The sequence below is a fragment of the Xenopus laevis genome, chromosome 3S (genome assembly GCF_017654675.1).
Source record: "Xenopus laevis strain J_2021 chromosome 3S, Xenopus_laevis_v10.1, whole genome shotgun sequence".
In the NCBI taxonomy this organism is placed as follows: Eukaryota; Metazoa; Chordata; class Amphibia; order Anura; family Pipidae; genus Xenopus; species Xenopus laevis.
Window position 1 is genome coordinate 88,764,963 of NC_054376.1, and position 21,842 is coordinate 88,786,804.

Below are 21,842 nucleotides of genomic sequence, written 5' to 3' on the forward strand. Positions count from 1 at the left end.
CAGTCTCTGATGTAACTGACAGAGTGTATGTTGGCACAAACATGCTACAAGTAGGGAAGGCTCTCTGTCCATTGTGCTTGTCCATCTGCTCACCAGGAACTGTTAATTGCTGTATGTATGAAGCTTCAATTACCATCAACAGGAGGCTGTGAAAATACTTGCTCTGAGGTTCATTGTCTCTTGACATTGGGGACACCCAAAGGACTCCTAACACTTATCAGGTTGGTTGTATGTGATTCATCTAGAGCTGATGTCTAACAACACTGTCCTATTCAGTAATTCCTATTTTTTATTTATAGTGTAAAAGGGAAACATTTGTAGGCACCAGAAGTATATTTTTCCTTATCCGTCAACATGTTTCTATAATTTCTGATGCATACTATATTTGCTTTTGCACACCGTTTTCTTTTTTAACTTAGTATGAGAATATGAAACCGACTAGAAATACAATAGCGTATCCACTATAAAGTGAAAATAATCCTCCCAGTTTTTCATTTTTTATCTACCATGCAACATACTTTCCCGAAATTTCAGCATAATTACATGTCAAAATGCAACATTTTCCTCCATATACCCAAGAACAATATGCATCTGTGTGGGAAGGGGCAACACCCATTGTCCCTTATCTCTAGGTACAGTGAGAACTTTGTATTACCTTCTGGTTAAGGCAGATGTTAGGTACAATGTTTCTTACATAGGAGTGTGGCAATTAGTACTACAGATTAGTACAAACAGGCTCATGAACTTTGTGCATAACATATTTAATTTCCATCACAATTCAAAATGCTATAATATCAATGAATTAAGCTGTTCATTAAGAGCTCAAATTAAGTGATTGAACAAACAACAGCTCTGTTCTTTTTAAACTGATTTACTATTATATAACACTCAGAGTTCCAGCCTGACCTTTATCAGGGATGAGTAATATATTTTATTAAGTACTGAAATGTAATATCCGTTGTGGAGTAACAAAGAACAGAACATTATCGGACATTTTAAAGGTCTATTTTTGAGTTCACGTGATCACTCTTCCCAAACCATTTTTTTTGCACAGTGAAAGCAGATGTAATTCTAAGCAACTTTCCAATATATGTTAATTATACATTTTCGGTAACTTAAAAGCTCTTTGTAAATTACTCTTAAAACAATATATTACAACAATTTGTTGAATTGACTTGCAACATTGTTTCAGGACTTAAAGCGAGTAGGGCAAAGAATAAAATAGACAGACAAAATATGTTTAAACTATACATAATGGAAAGTTGCTTAAAATCTTTATTTATGGAAAATATGTTTTGCCAGAGATCCCCCTTTAAATAATAAAAGAAAGAAAGAACATTCCTATTGCTGAGCATGATTTAATCATTTTAACTATGGTGATTACATCAGTGATTAAATGCCATGTTAAAACTATTGATGATGGCAGAAACCAAGTTCATTTTGATAATTGTAAAATGTTAGTTTTAGGTATACACCTATGTTGTCCAGTACAGTGGCGTAACTAGATATTACAGGTCCCACAGCAAATTATTTTTCAGGCCCCCAAAATGTCTAGAGGTTGACCTGTTTTGCCAATATTTATTGAAATTGTATATGAATTAGGGCCTTGTGGGGCCTCTGTACCTCCTGGGCCCCCCTGCATGCGCAGGCTCTGATTCCTCTATAGTTACGCCCCTGGTCCAGTATTATGCATTCTACTGAACAGCAACTTTGCAATTTTGCCCCATGTCTGTGAACTTACAGAAGCAGACAACAACGCTCTTCACAAAACACTGATCACAACCTCTTTGGTAAGAGTTTGAGTGCAGAACTAGAGGCTAGAATGAGGACATATAAAGGAGTCGTTAAATTAACTTTTAATATATTATGTGATGTACTATTTTTAGCAAATTGTCAGTTGGTATTAGTTTTTTATTAGTTTTTTTAATTATTTGCCTCTTTTCAATTTCCAGATGGCGTCACAATTTCCAGGAAAAATGTTATTTAAAGATTTAAAGGAAAGTGTATTAAATTAATTAAAATATAATGCACTGTTGACTTACACTGGTAAGGGTGGGGGCACACGGAGATTAGTTGCCCAGCAACAAATTTTCTCTATTACTGGCGACTAATCTCCCCAAATGCCTTCCCGCCGGCAAGAATGCAAATCACAGGTGGGATATCATACATATCGCTTAGTTTTGTGAAGTTGCCTCCCAAGGAAACTTTGGGTGACTTCGGAAAACCAAAGCGATATGTATGACATCCTGCCAGCGATTAGCATTCTTGCTGGCGGGAAGGCATTTCAGGGATATTATTTGCCTGCAGTAGAGAAGAGTTGTCGATGGACAACTAATCTCCCTGTCTGCCACCACCCTAAAATTGGTTTGTTTGCGTTAACAACTCTACTATAATTTATTTAAACAAAGCTAGAAAAGGCACAGGATACACAGCAGATAACAGATTCTAGCTTATCTTTTATCTACTATTTGTCTTGTGCTTGAATGGCTGCCCCCGTGGCTACACAGCAGCTTGTCTATATAAACTGTAATAGTGTTTCTAAAGCAAACACCCCAATTTTAACAGTTCAGGGCAACATTACATTATTTATTCATTTATTCATAACTTATAAAAACTTTCATCTTTTTTGATGTTACTGTTCCTTTAATTCCTTTAATTCAAGTAAATTGTAAATTGGTAAATTAGCCCTTAATTCACCCGCTGTGGCTGTAAATGCTGTAGCTAGTTCCTAATGGGCCATTACACAGTTCCCTAAGTCACTTAAGATTTTTGTTCAGTAAACGTTGTCTATAGCATTCCATGGCAAGTATCTCAGCAAACTTTTACTCATTTTTCTTTAGCTGCAGATGTACTGAAACTGTTTTTCAGTGGCTAAAGAGCTACTGAATCGAACAGACTTTTAACAAGTGCAGAGTAGACTTGTATGTAACCAGCTCAAGCCAATCAATCTGCATGTTACCTCTTATAGTCTATCTGATCTAGTGCACACTTTCCTCTCTTACAGAATAGCCTGTACAGAAGATGACTGTAACATACTCCAGTAAAGTAGCCAATGCCACATTCTTTGGATTCCATCGATTACTCCTTAAGTGGAGAGGAAGTATCTACAAACTGTTGTACAGGGAATTTCTTCTGTTCATTAGTTTATACACTGCACTGAGTGTCATATACAGGTACAGTACCTTTTGCAGTAGAATTCTTACTTTATAGACAGTAGTGATCTGTCTATTATGTTAGACATTTGCTCACTCCAGCCTTTATAGCCATATATTTTTGGCTAAACTATATTAGAAACATTTTTTAATGATGATGATTTTGCACATACTATTTACCCAGTTTTTATTTTTACACTGAATTGTTCCTTTAAAAAGCAACGTTCATGTTCAGTGTTCATCAGCATTTAGGGGCTGCTTTGCTGTAAGATTTTCACATGGGATCTCAAGTATAATTACTGTAGCTTTTTTTCACAATTGCAAATATTTTTGTTTTAGGGTAGGACTACACAGACGTTTTCGGCGCGATCTGACGCACTGCGTCAAAATGCATGCGAGGGAAATAAAGTAAGAGATTGAAATGTTGGATGAAGTCGCAGCGTTGATCCGACGCGACACGACTGTCGGATGCAAACATTGCACGCTGCGTCTGCATCGACAGTCGTGTCGCATCGGATCAACGTTGCGACTTCATCTGACATTTCCATCTTACCTTATTTCCGTTGCATTTGATTTGTCACATGCGTTTTGTCGCAGTGCGTCGGATCACTCCAAAAACATCCGTGTAGTCCAACCCTTAATGAGAAGAATGCAAGTTTGAGTATAATGGCCTTCAGTGACCATTAGTGAGAAAGTCTTGCTTAGACTTTGTTACAAATAATAGTAAGTTGCTTTAAAATCTATTTTGCTGCAATAATTGCAGCTCATCTTCTTTATCTAGTTTGTGTTTTTTATGTGGAAAAATGTTAAAGTAAACAAAGCAAGAGAGAACCATCAGTTAATATATACTAGATCTTGTAGCCGACACAACAAAGGTATAACACAAGTCTCCTTGCATGTTGTAAACCATAGATGGGTGAATCGTTTTTTAAAATGGTCATGTTGTTGTTTAAACACTGCACTATTTGCCAAAGGTATGTGTCAGTGCTTTACAGCATTTTACAAATGTTTATTTAGTTAAGGTAAACTCCTAGAGCTGCTTTCAAATAAGGGTGTACTGTTTACCCAGCTTTCTGTTGTTCATTTCTGTCAAAGGCTATGGACACACAGAGCTGTTACTTGGTCTGGGTTAGAGTCCTGCAGCGGGTCGAGTACCCGCGGGTTACCCACAAAAACTTGCGTTACCTTGCGGATAGAAGTTCCGGGTGCCGGTATCGCGGTTCTGCGGGGTCGCGGGTCAGGCCGCGGGTCTTTTCAATAGCGATATTTACTCCTTTTTTCTGGGCACATATACTTCCGATGACATCACGGTTTACAATGACAACACTTCCTGTTTTACTCCTTTTTTCTGATCACGGCTACTTCCGATGATGTCACTTCCGGTTTACAATGAGAGCACTTCCTAATTCTTGATGGTCAGCGGGTCTGTGTTGCGGATAAGGTACTTGCGGGTCGGGTAGCGGGTCCAAGCAGTTAAGAATGTGGGTCCGGGTTTCGGATTGCAGGTTGCGGGTACGGGTCCCAAAAAATGGACCCGCACAGGACTCTAGTCTGGGTATAAACACATGCCAAGAAACAGCCCTTCTGATCATGACTACACTTTCCTGTGTCTGCATCCTGAGTCACTGCTTCAACCTGGGTGCAGTCATACAGTGCAGATTCCAGCATGAAAATGCATACTCACACATTTCAGCTCCAGAATCCACTCCATGGGGCAGATTTACAAAAGGGTGAAGCGGTTGTCACTTGTGAAATTTTGCCAGAAATCCCATCTGCAGGCACATCACCAGTTTATTAACAAGCATTCAGCTGCTGAGACACAACTTCGCGTTTTAGGGAATTAGCATAGTGGTAACATATCTACACCTGCTGAAGTGTGGCGGATCATTCACTAGCTAAAATGTGCTGAATTTTCCCCTATGAATCTTCACCCAGGCCGACACAGTGAATTTGGGCGAAGGCAAATAAATACTCAGAGATTAGCTGATTCTGCATATAAATGCAGGCCCAAAATCCACCCCATGTGGCATTAGCAAAAGGTCTTACTGTGCAGGATCTGTTGCGAGGTCTGTCAAATTGTGTGTTTGGTGAGGGAAGCAAGATCAGAAGGTAAGGGAGATAGAAGGAGAAAACATAAGAGTAGCTGATTTAATACAAGAATGAAGAGTAGAAGTGGTTAGACAACAAGATGGAAAGGAAATTCTTATGGAAGGCGGGGAAAGAAAGATAATAGTATAGGAAATGACAGATGTGGAAACAAAGGAAAAGTGGAGAGCTAAGTAGTTAAAGGAAAGAACAGTGAAGTGATGAGATTAGAGCAGGAACTATAGCATAAGAGATCAGATGAGTGGCAAGATGTAAGCAATGTATAAGTTTACAATGATCTGTATGTAACTAGTGCACATTGCCCCACCTATTTGGGAGAACAATGAAATGTCCCTGACAGTGGATAAGAATTTTCTGTGGGGCTGGGAAAGTTTATTGAATGTAGTGTTATAGATCAAAAAACAGTCATAACTTTTTGTGCTACATATATATTATAAATACTACTACTTAGCCAAATATTCAGGCTATTCCTGCCTTGTATACAGGACAAACAAGAGGGGAATGGACTGCATTTCATTCTAAGAGGACTTTGAGGAGCATTTTTATCAAAGTGTGAGCAGATACTGTAGTTGCCAAAGTGCACCAGTGGGGATTTTTAGGTTTTTTTGTGAACTGTGGAAAACGGTCAGTTCACCCTTTGATGAAAATGCCTCCGATAGGCATAAGGTGAGTGAGGGTAGGCTCAATTCTCCATTTAACTTATAAATAAAATAATTTCTGGTTTGTCAATCAACAAACCAAAATATAAACATGCTGACTCAAATGATAATAATAAGGAAAGGTTTGTTGCCACTCGTGTCATTTATATAAGGTCCCACTATTAATTGGCTTAACAATACGTCATACTTCAGTCCTTTGGTGCAGCTTTGACAATTTCTCTATCTGCCCTTGATTATACATGCCCTTTTAATATCACGGGTCAGTGTACAGGAGGAGGGATTTTATCCTATTACTGCAAAAGTAAATTTCACCCATAAACTGGGTCTGTGAAGAGTTGGGAGGAGGTACATTTCATTTTTTAGGCATGTCTTGGGAAAAACTGGAAGGTTCCTAGAGGCCAGAAATTTGAGTCAATGGTGGTGCTAGCAACTAGCATATGGGTGGAGTTTTCTGTTTATCCTGCAGGCCAATCTAGTCTCCTAGTCATTGACAGTGGTGAATGGCTTCCCAGAAAAGAAGAGTCTGCCATCTGGGGCTGAAGCCAGAGTGGTGGAGAAACCCCCCATCATTTCATTGATTACTCAGCAAGTCCAGTTGTTTTTAGATGTACCTATACTAGATATACCATGACCTGGATGAATGAAAATCTTCATAGTCATGACGAATAATTCCACCGGCACACAGGTCTTTAGTTGCAAGCAGGGACAACCCTTGCTAAATTTTTATTTGCGTGATGCAACGTTTTGGGGTGATCCCCTTTGTCATGCATACAAACCGATTGTCTGGTTGCTTTGAGCAACATCTCCGTACTAATGAGAAGACTCAGTGTCAGACTGGGCCAGCGGGACACCGGGGGAAAAAAACTCGGTGGGCCTCGGCCCTCACAGGCCCAGACCCGGTCCTTGCGCGGATGCCGAAGGATGCCCTGGCCCCCAGCACAACTGGTAGGCCCGCGTGGGAGGGGCGGGTTGCGACTCAGGGAGGGGGCCCAGGCCCCCCAGTCCGACTCTGAGAAGACCCATCCGAAAGAAGGAGTCTTGTGTAACATGCTTTACTGGGAGATGCAGTTTACCAGGCATGTGACAAGTCCTGAACAGTAAAATATACCACAAAGGTTATTCCAAGAAATATCACAAATCAAGCAATCAGGACTCTGCAGTGTGTTTGATGATTTACAGGCTATTACAGTAAAAAGACTTGTGAGAGCCTAATAAACCCTGATAACTCTCATTACCTATTAATATTAACTATTAACTCACTTCCTGGTTGCTGCCCTTGAATGTCTGCCTTGTATATCTCCCCCACCACCAGAATTCCAAGGGGATGCTCAATCTCCACTTCTGCAACTGTTGGTTAGGCAACAATTCCCAGCTGGGAGCTGAAGTATAACAACAAGGAGAGAGAAATAACTCTTTTTTTTGCATTGAATTATGGCAGTTTTTTTTAAAGCAAAGCAAGACAAAGAAAATCTTTTGGTCAAAATTCTGATTCTGGATTATTTTTCTCTTTATATTTTGATTAAAAGGGTAGTTCACTTTTATATTGACATTTAGTATGTTATAGAATGGCTTATTCTAAGATACTTTTCAAGTGGTCTTCATTTCTCTTTTTTATAGTTAATATTTAACATCTGTGGACTCTTTCCACCTCTGATATATGTTGTATATATGTTGTAATGTATGTTGTGTATACATAATATTATGTGCATGTTATGCAGTGTCATCAAGTAATAAAGTCCTGGCCACTAGGGCCCAACAGCTCTACAGAGTTTTATGTACAACATTATAATTTAAGGAAGATTATGCTCACAAATGTATGATTGTGAAAAATAACTGGAACATGTGTACACCTACTAGATATTGAATTTACATTGCGCTTGTCATTGATATCTGTTGTTTTATTTGACTAAACGTGAGTTTAACTCATAGTGATGTCGGGGACTTTGGAACAATGATCCTGTTTGCGAGCAGCTCATTCTATGATCCCTTCGGGTTTGTTACATCAGTAATAGTGTATATCTTTTCCACTTCTTCTTTTTATCATTCCCAGCATCACAGTTCTAAGCCTTCAGTCCTTTTTTCATAATGTGCTGCCACAGTAACAGGAATGGAATGCTCAAACCCCCACAAAATGACATCCAATCACTGGTGTCTGGTGCTGAACTGGGAGATCCACGCCTGCCACGGGATCATAAATATCTCAAGTCAGTTTTCCAGCAGCACACCAAGTCAGTTGTAGTGATTGCAAAAATTGATTTATTTAGCCCAAAAACCACATATCAAACAGGCAACGTTTCGGGCCCTCTGGACCCTTCATCAAGCCTAATGTTACCCCATACAAAAGCATCTTGTATAGTGACTGAAAGAAGTATGAGTAAGAAACCTCTCCTCTTCCTTATGTGACATCACCAAAACACCTCCCCCTATACAGGTGAAATTTTTATTTATAGTGAATAAAAATTCCAGAGGGCCCGAAATGTTGTCTGTTTGATATGTGGTTTTTGGGCTAAATAAATCAATTTTTTGCAATCACTACAACTGACTTGGTGTGCTGCTGGAAAACTGAATTGTGTTGCCACAGTAACTGACCTTTTATTTTACTATCTGTTCTTTAGTGAACAATCTGAATTTGCACACAAACTAATGTGTTTGCACCTCAGTGCTAATTGGTGAGACCGATGGGAGCGAATGGCTGTTTACAGATATATTGTACAGAATTAAATGCTCAGTTCCACTATACAGGAGTGTACAATATAAACAAATGCTCACTTGCTTTCAGTTGGCTAAAGGTGGCCATACACAGGCAGATTTAAGTTGCCAATTTGACTCCTTTACAAAATCGGCAGATTATCTGCCCATGTACAGGGCCCTCCAATAGGGCTACCCAACCAATATTTGGCAAAAATTGGCCAGATGTCGATCAGAGAGATTGACACTTTGATTGAAGGACGAAATCAGATCATTGATGCAGTCCTCGTCCCAACAGCCTCCCAGTGCTCCTGTTCACTGAAATTTGCACTGGCCCACTACTACTACTTCTACTAGAACCACCATCCTCTTATTATTGGATCCTTTCATGGAAGCTGATGCTTAGTAGGTTTACCACTTTCTAAAACTATCTGATTCTAATTATGCTGTGTTGTAAGCTGCCATGTAATGCTAATCTGAATGAATTACTAATCAGCCTTGAGTAATATTCAGTACATACAGCATATTTTCGTTTGGGTTACCAAAAAATAGTTCTTGCAATGACATTACTTCAGTTAGGCAGTGAGTGTTAAAACTGAAGAGATGCAAAAGAAAGTCTGGGTACTTTTGGCCATATAAAGAGTCCCAAATAAATTGGGTGTTGAAAATCCTGGAGATTTGTTTAATTCTGGACTGGAATTTATTTTAAATCACTTAAAGCTTACCATAACCTCATACTTCAAAGAAGCAAATTAAACGAAACAATAAATTATTTGGACCCTCCCCCCACACACACTTTTGATACTGCCTCAACAAAGTTCTTCGAGTAATACCTCTAATTTATTTTGCCTGTTGCCTACATTCCTATAATAAAGGCAACTCTTTTTACATTTCTGAGGTGCCTGTTCCCTTCCCGTCACTGTGGTGTATGGTTTTGCCATGTGAAGAACAAAAAGCCTTTTGTTCTTCATAAGTGCAGTTTGCAGGTTAGGAACAGAAAGTAAATCGCTAGCATCGTAGTCTGAAATAAAATAAGGAGAAATCGTGCCACACGAAAAGGAAAGCAGGGATTCCATTGAAGTAGACTGAGATATTAAACAGTAAAGTAGAATACCAAGAAAAGGTAAAGTCATTGGGGTTGGGCTGGCATAGCCTATTTTTTAACGGCAAGCATGTTAATGAACAGGGTGTTGAGTTTTTATTTTACCTATAAGAGCTAAATTCATGATTATTTTTTTCCCTATTTTTTATGTATTGCAGGCTTACAGTTTTAGTGATGGCTATGCTATTATTATTACTTAAGCTGACCTGTAACAAGCTTCTGTGGACATTATGCTTTCTGGGTTCAAGTCTCCTATGATGTTGTGACTCAGCTATTTCAGGAAAATTGTAAATTTATTGTCTTTGTGCTGCAGATTCTTTCTTACAGATTCTCAAAGACGTTACTTTGAAAAAGTCTCACTTTATTGTGACAAATCTGCTGAACAAATTCCAGTAACATTTGTGTTAGGTAAGTAGCAGTTACCTGTGGGCCAGATTTTTGGAGCAGCTTTCAGAAAGAAATAACACAACTTGGGGCTAAGTTCATTTAGGTATGATCCTTTTTTTCATCTGTTACCAAGGGTTACATTTTAAAGGCAACAATGAACTTTATTATAAACACTTGTTGATCAATAAAGTAAATATTACCTCCAGTCTGTGGGCTTACTGGCCCATGTGGGCAGGGGAGCTTGAGGAGAAAGCTTATCTTATCTTCAAGACAGCACGGGGATCTTTTAAAATTATATGACACTCCTTCAAAACTGTCATGTCTGTCTCTCTTTAAAAAAGACAGAAGTGTAATGGTATGTGCAGTTGAACCAACTTTAACATTGCAATGGCCCAATATACAAATATACTGTTCAAAGTGAGTCAAGTTAAGGTGTTTAATAAGAGAATCATGACAGCCTGAAACCCGAAGAAGTTTTGACAAGGAGACAGAATGCCAAATGTCAAGGTCTAGTAACTTATAACAACCAATCTGCAATTACCATTTACTGGTCTTCTGTGGTCAGAATGAAAACTCGTTTACACAGGTGGTTAGACGAAGGAATACTTTACCCTGTTGCTATGTTCCACTTTAAGAATCTTTTGTCTACCTGAAGTAGGGCATTAGGGTCTGAAAATGTTGTACATCCCAGAAAGATTTCTTGTTGTCTTCTTACATAGTGATAATAGATAATATGCAAATAATTATATGAGAAATGTTAGTAGAATGTGATCATTCCTAACTGAATCAAGCCCTTTGCATGATGTTTTTATGGCACAAGGAAGGCATGATGTGGGTACTAACACACCTATTAGAGTGCAAACAATTGCCTTACTGCAAAGAGCTGTTTCATGTAAATGTTTGTTTTCTGTTGTATCTTTTAATTTTGCCTTCAATTTGTTTGCATCACTTTTAAGGAGTTGCAGAATATAAAAATATATATATTCACACATTCGGATTGGAGCTCTCTATCTTAACAGTCAAGTGCCTGGGTGCCAGTATAATGATATCAAAAAAATTGTGCTGTAGATCAAAGAAGTCTTTTCTCAATGCACTTCTTTGATATATATACACGTGGCTTTAGGAACATAGGATTTTTTAGAAAATGCATAAACTGTCATATTTTATCTTCATTAAAAAAACATATTTAAATTAGACATTGATTTCTGACGTAAAACAGGGACAGCATTTGCCTTTTCTTCTAGATCAGATGATCGCAACGGTCATTCTGCTTGTTATATCTGCATTTTACAATAGTACATTTGACAATAGTATCACAACCATATGGGCAAGAATACCCTACCACTGTATAATGGATAACCCAAACTCCCTGCCCCACCATATTTCTCAATGTAATATTTGAAAAGATTACTCATAATATGAAAAAAGAATCTGAGAAGAAAGGCAATAGAGATGAAGCAGTGCTATCTCTCTGACACCCCCCTCCCACTCCAGCACTTCTTGGAGAGGAGCATAAATGGCCCCAATAAAAGTTTTCCCTATATCTAAGCTGGCCAAACATGGCCAAAATAAGCTGTTGGCTATAAAATCATGGGTTCTAAATTTTTAGAATTTTATTGCCAGAATTAATTCACTGTATTTAAGTCAATTCCATTTAATTTGGGAACCTCAGTATTGAAAACAGAGGAAATATTGTGAAATCCCTTTTCCAGACACAATGGTCTGCCCCACTGTTAATAATATACATGTAAGCAGTTCTGTAGCTTCACAAAGCATTTTGATTAAGGACCAGATCTAGTTTTTTCACTTTGACCTAGACTAGAATGTGTGAATTAGGGGCTCAGCCTGAAGGCTAGTATGGGTGATATTTAGGTTAAATTGTGACAGAATGCTACTTTGTTACATATATTTTTATAAATTAAGGGCAGCTTGTCATAAATGTTGGAGTACAAAGAGGGCCTGAGCTCAGAGGGGCATATCTATTTGTTAACTCTGTTTCAATTTTTTGCTAATGGAACTCTTAGCTTAAGTTTTTAATCCTTTTAAATCTCTTACACTCAGTTTATTCAGACACTGCCAATGTCAGCCTTCGGTACAATAAATGTTGCTGCTCAGATGACAGATATCTCATCCAAACTCCAGTATTTTGATTCTAGAATAATAAAATAAGACAGAATACCATTTGTTAAAAAGCAATTATAAAAAGGCATGAGTGCCAAATATATATTTCCCCTGCAAACACAAGAATTAGCTACTTTAGGGTTATCAGGCCATTTGAAAATTCAGGGACATGCCTAATAAACCCATGACTGTATTTAAATAAAATTTCTATTAGTGCAGCTCTTCTAGCTGGAGTTTCTAGACGTATTTCTTTCAAGTGATCTGGTAACACTAGGCTACACCCAGGACACAACAAAAAGTGCATATTTATGTTTTGTCTGCCATTTCAAACAATATATATATTTTCTTAACTTATAGGGTTTTATGTGACTCTTGTGGTAAACCGGTGGTGGAACCAGTTCGTGAATCTCCCTTGGCCTGACAGACTTATGTTCCTAATCTCCAGCAATGTACATGGGAGAGATGAATATGGGCGTTTACTGAGGAGAACCCTAATGCGCTATGTGAACCTGACATCCCTTCTGATCTTCCGCTCTGTCAGCACTGCTGTATACAAAAGGTTTCCAACAATGGACCATGTCGTAGAAGCAGGTTCTCACACATAACAGCAATAAATCATAAAAACATGCTTTTAGCTATGCAAAGCTTAATAAAAACGGAATAGATTATTTACTTAGAATAACTGTGTTATAGAATCAAATAGAATCACACATAAAATAACAGCTAACCTGCATAAACATTGCATACTATACCAAAAAGTGCAAGTTGCCTGTTCCTGTTTTTAACAGTTTTCTCCATTTCTAACCCAGGATTTGAATTGAGTAACTTGTTGTCTAACTACTGCTCTTAATGGAGGTGTGACAGTTTGACTAAAGGCCAGTCTGAGCATTTGCAACTATTCAGTTGTGCAGATGGAAATTTAAATAGAGGCAATATGAATACTGTATTGTTTCCTATATTTTGTGTACATTTGCCAGCTGAGCACCAAGGAAACCCCCTGGAGTCTTGTGATCTATATATAGATGGCATGCCATTCTAAAAAAGGCTTATGGTTTATCACAGCTAACAAGAGGTCAGGTAACAAGTGCTGATGTGTGCTAGCACAAAGAATGTGCTGCATAACTAAATACCTTTTTCATCAAGATGGACAAAAATGACGTTGGTATAAAAAGAGGCAATAAAATAGACTCTATCCTAGCTACTTGGAGAAACAAAAACTGCAATAATGTTTTTCTCAACAATAACTCTTTAATTAAGCATGTTCCAGAAAAGCAATGCAAAACACATATTGGCCTCTCATTTCTGGCAGTGATATGTGCCTTAAGTAATAAGTAGTTTTACAAAGTGAACATTTTGGGGGATAAATGGGCTCTTCAATCTCAATCTCAAGGGAGTCAGCATATTTTAGATATAATTACTAAGTGCCAAAGAAACTGATTTACACTGACTAGAGCTGCCCAATAGTTGTTTTATTCCAAAATTAATAGTTTCTAGATATAACAAGGGTTCTGTTTTTACCAGGGTTTATGACCTCGGATGAAAGAAAACTATTTGACAGCCTTAAATCTCCACATCTTAAATATTGGGTGCCTGTAATTTGGTTTGGAAATCTTGCTTCAAAAGCTAGATCAGAAGGAAGAATTCGGGACAGTATAGATTTGCAAATAATTATGAATGTAAGTAAAGTAACTAAACAAGGCATGAACTTCTGTGACAAAATGTGAATTTGAGTCAATTAGTTTCTTTTCCTGTGCTGTGAATAGTACTATCTATTAATGAAAGTGGAGGTTTTAGTTTGTATCAGAGAAAAAGCTATAGCAATTCTTGTGTAAAGGATTAAGACTTTAATAATTTGATTACTTGAAGGAGTTGAGTCAAGCTATGGGCTAGATATGTAGAGATTTGGGGAAGTGGAAGGGTTCTTCTCCTTTCAGGTTAGAGGAGAACTAAAGTATAGGTTAGAAATGCTGCACTTTATGTGACTGGGTTCTATAACAGGCCAAGGCAAATACAGCCCTTTAGGGTCAGGGCACATAGTCAGACTCGGGGAGATTAGTCGCCAAGCAACAAATCTCCTCTTCTTCAGAGACTAATCTCCCCCGACTGCCTCCCCACCAGCTTAAACTTAAATTGCCGGCGGGATGGCACTTGGAGCGATTCGTTTTCCGAAGTCGCCAAAGTCCAACTAATTGTTGTCGCCAGGCAACTAATCTCCCTGAATCTGCCTGTGTGCCCTGACCCGAAGAAGTGAAGATCGGTATAGAAAAAATATATACAGTTATATATAAAACTCACAATTCAAGGCTGATTATTAATTAAAAGAGTTGTTCACCTCTTAATTAACTTTTAGTATGACATTGATATTCTGAGCCACTTTGTATTTTTTTCATGTTTTTTTGTGTTTTTTACATTATGTAGCTTCTTGTTCAGCAGCTCTCCAGTTTGAATTTGAGCTGCTATCTGGTTGCTAGGGGCTTGTTTACTATAGCAACCAGGCAGTGGTTTGAATGAGAAACTGTAACATGTGACAATAGTGGCAACATTGTAACCTTACAGAGCAATGGGTTTTTTTGGCTGCCAGGGTCAGTGAACCCCAATTAAAAGCTGTAAATATGCAGAAGAGGAAGGCAAATAATTAAAAAAATATATAAAAAAAAATACTTCAAAGTAGGGCTAGCTGTAGTATCCTATCTCCTTTGATAAGTCACTCTTACAAAGCTCAAGATAGTAGAATGTTTAATATATGTGGCATTACCTGCTAATGTAGGAACTCAAGAGGTTGGCATAAGGGGTAGTGAGCATTTGTCTGAGCTTTATACTCTGAGAACATCTGTTGGGAGTTCTGCTGTTGATTGTAACTACTACCCTGCCTGTGGCCATGTCATCAGGGAACTAAATATAAGATACTGAGAAGAAAGGATGAAGCAGTACCTTGTTGTATTCACTTTGGCCTCCCACATGCGAGGAGGGAGTGTCTATGGAGAGTATAAGATCTATTATTCACCACTGTTATCAGTCACTTCCAAGTTTTGAGTCATATGGGAAGAAAATCTGCTAACTTGCCAGGTCTAATGTGCTGAAGAAATTGGCTGATGTCCTGAATAGTAATAACGATCTTCTAATCAGCATTGTTATAAATATTGTTTTGTAGTTTTGTTTCACTAAATCAGCGTTTACAGTATTTCAGTATTTTGAATAGGTAAAAACTGCTTTCCAAATGATTGCAATCAGTTGGTACTTTGAGCTCCAAATGGTTGATAAGGTGACCATGTGTGATCCCTTGGCAATACATCAGCTGTCTAGGTGGTGTAATCAGGTATTTGTACTCACACGTAGAAATGCCTTCAACTGTTTCCCAGATAAATATGTTCATCATTCTTAAACAAGGAGAATTGTATATATGTATTGTGCATTAATGTAAACAAGGTAACATAGGGAGGTTATTAAAAAAGGGAGACAAAAAGCTCACCAGTTTCACCCTTTGAGCTCATAAAGTTTAGTCTTTATAGCAGAAGAAACACTGATGTTGCTTATAAATCACTGCATGTATAAACGCAGACTCCCCAGGCACCATCCAAATCCTCTTTATATTGCAAAATATCAGATTAAAATACTACAAGTCTATGTTCCAGATTTAGTTCAGTGAGAAAAAGGTTTATCACATGAAAACAGTATGAGATTCAATTTGAAATGCAATTCAATTCACCGTTTATCACATGAAAACCATATTGAAATATATGGGAAAAACTGACACCGAATTTAGCAAAATGTTATTCTTCCTCATATTACATCTTTTACATGAGCTTTTACATGATAAACCATGACAAAAATGCCTAACACTGATATGCTATTGAGTTTAATGGCAACCTTTAGTCATAGCTCTTTTACCCAAAAGAAAGGTTAGAGAGAGAGGAAGAAAGGAGGTTGCTATTAAAATCAATCATGGGAAGTATAAGTGGTTTTTGGCATTACTCCATCATCAAAATGCTGCCAGAGAGGCTGTTAGGCTGTTATGAAATTAGCTATATACAATAAAAACTACAAAGCCAGATCATGTAATAGTTTGACTGCATTTACAGAATATCAGGTAAAATTGGGATTTGAGCAAAGCTAAATTGTGCTTACAATACCTAATGCAGTGTTTCATGTATAGAAGCAAAATGGAATTCCAAAAACATTCACTGGCACTCCAATGCTGGTGCAAGCAGGGACAACCCTTGAGTGTTTATTAGCAGAAACAGCAACGTTTTGGGGATATACCCCTTTGTCAAGCAAGAAGAAAAATGGGGCAGGGTGTATTAGCACACCGGTGTGTGCACACATTTTTTGACAGCTAATCCTTTTTAACTCTTATATCTTTATAGCTAATCATAACTAAAACTATTTTCTTGATCCCAGGAGATGAACAAGTTCCGATCCTGGTGCAGTTTACTGTTCGGCTATGACTGGGTTGGAATCCCTTTAGTCTACACTCAGGTATAAGTTCTACCTCCCTCCCTCATTAAGAAATGTACTGTTTCACTCTAAAGTGTAAATTCATTTTAACATATTTTTTCTGCCTTGCAGGTTGTAACACTTGCTGTATATACATTTTTCTTGGCTTGTTTAATTGGACGTCAGTTCTTGGATCCCAAGCAAGCATATCCTGGCCAAGATTTAGATCTGTATATTCCAGTCTTCACGTTACTGCAATTTTTCTTTTACGCAGGTTGGCTAAAGGTAAGCTAAATAGCCATAGTAAGACGGGGAACATACAAACGCCTTGCAGAGAGTGACCTGGTTGAAATCCACCTCATTAGTGTTTCCAGAAACATTTATATAGCATTGACACAAAGATACTGATTTATTGCTAAAGCTAACAAACAAATTTAAAAATCTGATTATTTTAACACCTTTTCAACATTCCCAAACACATGTGTTTATGTACAGCTGTTACATAGGTAAACTGTAAACCGGGAAATTATACATAGTGCTATTTGTCAACCATGTTTTCTCGCAGCTACACCAGAAAATACTCTGACACTTATTATTTGAGTGTCTAAGCAGGGACAATTCTCAGTATTGTATACCACAGTGTATTTTCTGGCAGTTTCTAGCCTCAACCAAAAGCGAGCGACAGATAGCGCCAGTTGTCATTTCCCTATCAGCAGTCCTAATATAGATAGACTCAAATATCAGCTAAGGTTGAATCATGCTGCACACCATTGCTTAATTTGTAATTTACAATATGTTGATTACAATTTATGTAATTTAGTTCATGTCTACAGAATTCTTGAAAATATAACTGAATAGGTCATTCCAGTACTAATTAGCATTCTTGCAGGTTGCTGAGCAACTTATTAATCCCTTTGGTGAAGATGATGATGACTTTGAAACAAACTGGTGCATAGACAGAAATCTTCAGGTCAGTTTATTCTTATGGCGTGTTTAGGTTAGGGTTCTAGCTTTGCACAATTCACTATAATAAATATATATGTGTGTGCGTGTCTGTGTGTATAAAATATGATCATATTCAGCATTATAATACTAGTAAAAAGGCCAATCTACATGAGTTGAGTAAAAGTGACATCTCCTTACTTATAGTCAGAGGCTTATTGACTCATGTATATCTGCCCAAAAGTTGGCTAGATAGCTGTCGGCCAGGTTTGATTTTTCCCATTGATGAGGACCACATCGTATGTTGATGCAGTTGTCATCTGACAGGACTGTAGGTGCCTCTGTATGATCTAGAGGCCAGTGATTGGATAAGTGCTATTTGACCCACCAACCATCTTAAGTCTCTGAAAATTATGTTTGCTAAATTTAATTTAAAAGGAGGCAGACATGTCATATTTGCAAAAAATGAACAAAATGTTTTCGCTGCTAGGGGCAAATCAGCACACTTAGACAAGAAAAGAGAAATAGAGGGACAGAAAAGTGTCATTCTGTGGATACTAAAGCAAAAACAGTACTGCCTTGCATTAAAAAAGGGTATAAACTCAATGAATGAAAATATAACTTTGGTCCTTGGTAAGTAGTGATGTGCGTGCCGGCCTGATACCCGCGGGTATTCCGCACCAAATGTGGGTGGTGGGCGGGTCCGGGTTGCGCTCTTCTTCCTGCTCTCCCCGCCCGCCACCTTACACTGCCGGCTTCCGCTTTTATAGATGCACGCTTGCTCGCCCCGCCTCTTTTGTGACGTCATTGGCAGGGCACATCACATCACTATTGGTGAGGCCTCATCTGGAGTATTCTGTGCAGTTTTGGGCTCCAGTCCTTAAGAGGAATATAAATGAGCTGGGGAGAGTGCAGAGATGTGCAACTAAATTGGTTAGAGGGATGGAAGACTTAAATTATGAGGGTAGACTGTCAAAGTTGGGGTTGTTTTCTGTGGAGTAAAGGTGCTTGCGAGGGGACATAATTACTATTTACAAGTACATTAGAGGACATTATAGACAAATAGCAGGGGATCTTTTTTTTCTCATAAAGAGGATCACTGCATCAGAGGCTACCCCTTTAGACTAAAGGAAAATAAGTTTCATTTGAAGCAGCATAGGTGGTTCTTCACAGTGAGGACAGTGAGGTTGTGGAATGCACTGCCGGGTGATGTTGTGATGGTTGATTCAGTTAATGCCTTTAAGAATGGCTTGGATGATTTCTTGGACAGACGTAATATCTAAGACTATGGTGATACTATTGTCTATACAAGTTCAAATTGTAGAACAGAAGGACAAAGTTGCAGATTTAACTGCTAATGTGCAAATTTATTATGGTCCACATGACATGTTTCGGGCACATCTGCACAATATATATATATATATATATATATATATATATATATATATATATATATATATATAATATATAACTATGAAACAATTTCCTTATGTACTGTAGCTGCTAAATTTCACCAGTTTGGTTAGCAATAATAGCCAATCAGTACATAGTTATTGATCAGACAAATGTTTGAAAGCAAAGGTGTGATGGTTCGTTACAGTAAAGCTGGCCATACATGGGCCGATAAATGTTGGTGACTCAGCCCTCCCCCCACCTTGCTGGCAGCTTATTGACCCTCAATGGGTCCTGTCTGATAAATGTCATGAAAATTGGAGAATTGGTGGTAACTAACCATTTAACTGTTAGGGGTGCTGGCAGTTGTTTTGGGGTTATCAGGGATAGCCTGGAAGTGTGTTTGCACTAGTTTCTAATCTGTGTAAGGTGAGAGTATGAGTGCTGGAATGTCTAACCTCTAATAGCCACTGCCAACATTACATGTGCCTGTGACACTCTGCAATTTCTGTAATTGTCCCCCACATGTCCCAAATGGATGTGTCCTAGACAGGTGCCTCTGTGTCTACCCCTAGTTACAGCACTAGATGATTCCACTGCCAGGTAAAATAAAGCCACAATAAAGGTCATAGATGGGTATGGAATTATTAAGTATAACTCTGCCTACATATTTGGCTTTCATTCATTACAAATTGAGCTAATCTCTTATTTTGAAGAATGCCATCGTTTGTCATATATCTATATATTAATAGAAATAATTGTTATAATCAGGTATCACTTATGGCTGTAGATGAAATGCATATGAACCTACCAAAAATGAACAGAGATATTTACTGGAATGACTCTGATGCTCGACCGCCATACACGCTAGCAGCTGCTGATTATTGTATTCCTTCATTCTTGGGTTCAACTGATCACATGGGGTAAGTTGTCTTAGCAGTAATCTAATATTTTATACCATTGTAAATGCCTTTATGACCATACGTACACAGTAAATCATACACACAACACAATGTAGAAACATTATGGATTTAAATCACTTTTGGACTCAGGTGCCCTAAACTACTTGTTCCTAGCTCTTAGAAGCACAGGGAAGGCAGGGAAAAATGAACAGAGAAAAAAGTCTTTCATAAACAAGGCAATGCTCTACAGAATTATCAGACAAACTCTGGACATGTAACAGGCAAAAAGTTTCACTTGATAAATATGAAATTGTTTTAGATAACTGGTCAGAAGTCAAAACCTATGCTGTAATACCCTGGGAAACAGGCACATATTAGAGGAAAGGAAGGGGTTAAGAGAAGTCATTACCAGATTTGAATTCAAAAACATTCACGGTATAATTTCAGGGCCCTAAGAAGGAAAGGCTTGTAACTAAAATGAGTCATATGTAGTCTATGAGGAATAAAAGAGAATCAGGGACTGGATGGGCCTGTAACAAATCATGGCATTGACTGTATGATTTCAGGATCCTAAAACGGAAAGGCGTGTAGCCAAAATGGAGAAGAGAGGCATGCCTAAGGCACTACCAGACAAACTTTGAAACATTGTATATGCAATATGCAGCCATTTGCTGGGAATGTAAATGTATGACCATGAGTTTGCAGTTATCCAAGTTAGAGCCAATTAGAGTGCATTTTGCAGTAGAGCTGAAGGTTAATTAAAAACCATGTTGTGTTTTACTGTATATATTACAGACTTCCTGGTTCAGTATTTTTGCGGGAAGATTGGCTGCTAGATGAAGACAAACCTAGAAGGCAACATTCAGTTCTTAGAAGAGTAAAACATTTTTTAAGTGTTCATGAACATTCTCCAGACTCCAGCAGTCGGGGAGGGTATAGCAGACAAGGAAGTGAAGCATCAAATATATTCTTTCCAAGTGAACTCAATTATTCTGGCAGTTTTCATGATGCACCACACAAAGCAAGACACCATGCATTCCACTCTAAAAGACGGGAATCAACTGATAAGAATGCAATACCCAACACACCTAATGGAGATCTGTCAACTATTCGGGAGGCTAGTAGGTCTGATACTTCTGGAAGAACATCTACCAACAATGGGAATACACCCAATATAGCTTTACAAGTTCCTGAAGTAGCTATAATTAGTTCTGGTGAGACCATGGAAACTGCTCCGTCAGCTGACCCTCCTCAGCCCAATTCATTGACTGCATCTAATACAATGGAATGTGCTGATAACCATCAATATGATACTAATACTGAACAACTCAAACATACAGAGCAAACTTCCCAGGAAGAAACAGCCATAAAGGCACCTGTACCAGCAGAGGAAAAATCAGCCAATAAAGCAAAAGACCAGCAGAAACGTTTCCACCGATGGAGTGAAACTGTATTTCCAGCAGAGAGTAACGTAACAAACGTTCCCCCAAACACAAAATCTGAGCAAAGCATTCCTCTTTTAATGGCTTTAGAGAACAGTACGTATACAACAAAAACAGACCTCAATCCATATACTCATATGCTGCATAGAAAAGAACTGCTCAATGCACCACAACATACAGAGATTAAAGAGACAGATATTCTGGAGCTTCACGATGAAAAGAAAGAACATAAATAATAAAATAAGGAATATGTATACTGTATGTATGTATATATATATATATATATATATATATATATATATATATATATATAAAACAAACAAGGGAAAGTTGTGCTCACCACTAATTTTTAAAACCATTAGGGGGGGGTGCAATGAGGCTGTGACCACAAAATACATATAGACAAATACATATGCCATGTAAAGAATTTTGAAAAGAAATTTGCAGGAGCTTTTTGATAGATTAAGACTTTTATAAAGGCTGAATTAGTGACGCACTGTATATCTATTTAAGTC

The 21,842-nt window shown here is 38.0% G+C and overlaps 1 protein-coding gene across 1 annotated transcript; it reads left to right on the top strand.

Annotated features, from left to right (window-relative positions):
• Positions 1 to 5: 5 nt before the first annotated feature.
• On the top strand, positions 6 to 21,621 carry best3.S (bestrophin 3 S homeolog). The gene is made up of 10 exons (XM_018255960.2): positions 6 to 221; positions 3,005 to 3,173; positions 10,021 to 10,115; positions 12,573 to 12,806; positions 13,737 to 13,891; positions 16,614 to 16,691; positions 16,782 to 16,934; positions 17,539 to 17,619; positions 19,755 to 19,906; positions 20,681 to 21,621. Exons 2-10 carry the CDS (start codon positions 3,022 to 3,024, stop codon positions 21,561 to 21,563), a joined length of 1,983 nt encoding a protein of 660 aa, XP_018111449.2. The 5' UTR covers positions 6 to 221; positions 3,005 to 3,021; the 3' UTR covers positions 21,564 to 21,621.
• The last annotated feature ends 221 nt before the right edge of the window (positions 21,622 to 21,842 follow it).